At 49.2% G+C, this 3,044-nt stretch overlaps 1 protein-coding gene across 1 annotated transcript; it reads right to left on the reverse strand.

The window, feature by feature from the left end:
* Positions 1 to 236: 236 nt before the first annotated feature.
* Positions 237 to 2,413, reverse strand: LOC147608311 (putative L-type lectin-domain containing receptor kinase S.7). Its single transcript, XM_086789173.1, has one exon. The coding sequence runs from the start codon at positions 2,392 to 2,394 to the stop codon at positions 238 to 240; it is 2,157 nt and encodes a 718-aa protein (XP_086645299.1). The 5' UTR covers positions 2,395 to 2,413; the 3' UTR covers position 237.
* Positions 2,414 to 3,044: the final 631 nt, after the last annotated feature.

The following is a 3,044-nucleotide window of genomic DNA, read 5'->3' on the forward strand; positions in this document are numbered from 1 at the left end:
TATATATATTTCCAAATTATGCACTTCTATATATGATGTGTTGGAACGTTACTGGTGCTCCCAAATTTTGTAGCCACTAATGAAAAGTATACACTACAAACCTCAGGCAAAACCACGATAGCCACTTAGTGGTTATTGTTGAGCTACGTTTAATCTTGCTAAGTCGAAAGAGATTTAAACATGATCATTACGGCATGGTAAAGCATGCTTAAAGTGCCTGCAAAATGTCTGTCAAATTTACAAGGTTTTAATACAAGGGTTCCTTGTGATTAAGGAACTAGAATTACTGCTATCGTTAATCAGATCTTCAAAGTGCTGGTACAAGGAAGGGGCCACAGAGTAGCGCATCTCGGGTCGGGAGGCGGGCAATGGCAAGGTTATGCATTCTTTGAGGACTCGAAGGACTTGACGCATGGTAGGGCGAAGGTCTGGATGGGGATGGCAGCACTGGAGAGCCACGTGCAGGACGCACCTCCACTGATGCTCATGATCATCATCATCGAGAAACAAACACTCATGATCAGGGGCATTGATCACAGCTTGACAACGCCGTTGATCATCATCGACACGGACGTAGGTATTCTGCTGATACATGGTTGGATCTAGGGCATCCATGAGCTTGTTGCTGTGTTGAAGAAGCCACACCCACTCTAGCAAGTTCATTTCCTGGGGCTGCAGCTTGAAGTCAAGGACGCGCCTCCCACATGCAACCTCCAGTGCCAAAATGCCAAAGCTGTACACATCGGATCTATCTGTGGCCTTCCCTGTATACACAACCTCTGGAGCTACGTACCCCATCGTGCCAGCCGCTGTCATGGTTACCATCTTGTCGTGGGCAATGAAGCGCGCCAGCCCAAAGTCGCCCAGCATGGCCTCAAAGTCCTCATTCAGTAGCACATTTGCAGCCTTCACATCCCTGTGCAGCACGCACTCCCCTAGCCCTTCGTGCAAATACTCCAGCGCAGCCGCCACGCCCGTCAGGATCTTGAGCCTTGTCTTGCTTGTCAGTCCATCATTATTTTCGAACAAATGCTTCTCCAGGCTGCCATTCCCCATGTATGGGTACAACATCAAAGCTCGGCCCTTCTCGTGGCACCACCCCTTTAGCTGAAGCAGATGGCGATGACGGACGCTGCTGATGATGCTTACCTCCGAGGCGAAAGAGGCTTGATCATCTCCCACGACCTGTTTGAGCCTCTTTACGGCCACAACAGATCCATCAGAAGGCAGGATGCCTTTATAAACTTGACTGAATGCACCTTCACCGAGTAGCATCCTATCACTGAACCCCTTCGTGGCTCGTTTGAGCTCGGCATAACTGAAACGAGGGAGAGAGGTTTGCATTATGCTGAGAAGGCCCTTGTCTATCGTGTCAACCGAGCGGCAGCGCCATCTCCAAAAGCAGAGTGCAAGGACAGCCCCTACTAGAATAGGGCTGCAGATAATGGCGCCCAACAAAGGTGTGCTTTTGGGCGCTGACCGGATCAGACTGATTATATCATCAGCGATACCGTCCGTGGAGAAGTTCCATGAGAAGATCCGATACGCTCCGGCGTTAGCCCCAGTGGATGCTGACAACCCCACATACATATACTTCTCAAAAGACGTCGAGATATCGATCTGCGTGTAATGCAAGATCAGATCACTATCCGAAGGCAACTGATCACTGGCCATTGCAGCAGTTCTATTAGTCATCCACACCTGGACGGTGCGAGTGGAAGCATTGAACTCCACCCAAGCTTTGAACGTGTAGTTGCTGTACAGATACAGAGGTGAAGAAGGGCTAGACGTGTCATTGAGTGCAATGGAGTGCAAGCCATTAAGGTTTATCCCCACATGACTGGCGCTGGGGTCGGCAATTTCAGCGCCACTATTCTGGAAAGTATCGAATTCGACTGCGAAGAAGTTGCTGCTGCTTTGGCCATCAGTGGTGCTGTTGGCGAGGCCCATGTATGCCCCGGTGCTGTTGCGCTGAAATTCCTTATATTTGGCGATGAAGAAGGCCAAGCCGTCGCCACAGAGCCCATAATTCTGCGTTGTGATGATCTGGAACTGGAATGAGGTCTTGAAGGAGGCCATCATGATAGGAGGAGAGGAAGTGTCATTCTTGAACTGGACCTTTTGATTGTACAAGATCCGGCCAGCACTGTTAAAAGACGTGGCGGAGGAAGGGATAAGCCAAAGAGATCCGTCGCTGGGATCGAGCGCTGGTGTGGAGGCGTTGTAGCCGCCTTCTGGCACAGTCAAGTTGAACTGTCCTTGGAAACTGTCCGGATCGGAGGCTGCTTGGCCCGAATCAAAGGAAAAGCGAGTGGATGCGCCGGCTACTTCCGGTATCCAGCGTCCAACCAGCAGGATTTCTGCGATGAGCACGACGATGAAGGTTGTGCCCATGGCTGTGAACTAGTGTGCAGGGTTCTACAGGGCGGAGCTTGAGTTATGGGGCAGGCGGAGCGGAGCTTGAGGTATGGGGCGGGCGGCGTACCGCGTGTTGACGTTTGAGGCTTGACCAACCGGCCCTTCAACAAAGGTGCGTCGAGACGATGGACGGTCTCAATATGTTGTACATTTCTTCGTTGTCTCTTCTGTAATATACTAGCAATATCGACCCGCCTATGGCGGATTCTGGCAAATTTTTTTATTTTTATTTTTATTTTATGCGAAACAAATTTTTTAAAATTTATTGTCATATAGTAAATGTCCGGGAGCTGGCCAGCCATCTCAAGTTTCTTGGAGGATGAACGTAGGCTTTAAAATTTATTGTCATGTAGTAAATGTCCGGGAGCTGGCCAGCCATCTCAAGTTTCTTGGAGCATGAACGTAGGCTTCAAAATAGGCTGAAGTAGATTCAGCCATAATGTGCTATCCCATTTCCCATATTGCAATCTTGTCTCATTAGTAGGATCCCCAACGCACCAAGTATTGCCATGATACCTCACATGAGATCTCGGATGTCATTGTTGGGAGACAATGGCCCATAATAAGGTCTTAAATTCATCTTGAGAGATACATAGAACAGAGTCGAATTTGAGAGAGTCTGGATG

This window comes from Cibotium barometz, chromosome 53, assembly GCF_041138505.1.
Source record: "Cibotium barometz isolate CiBa-2024 chromosome 53, ASM4113850v1, whole genome shotgun sequence".
NCBI lineage: Eukaryota > Viridiplantae > Streptophyta > Polypodiopsida > Cyatheales > Cibotiaceae > Cibotium > Cibotium barometz.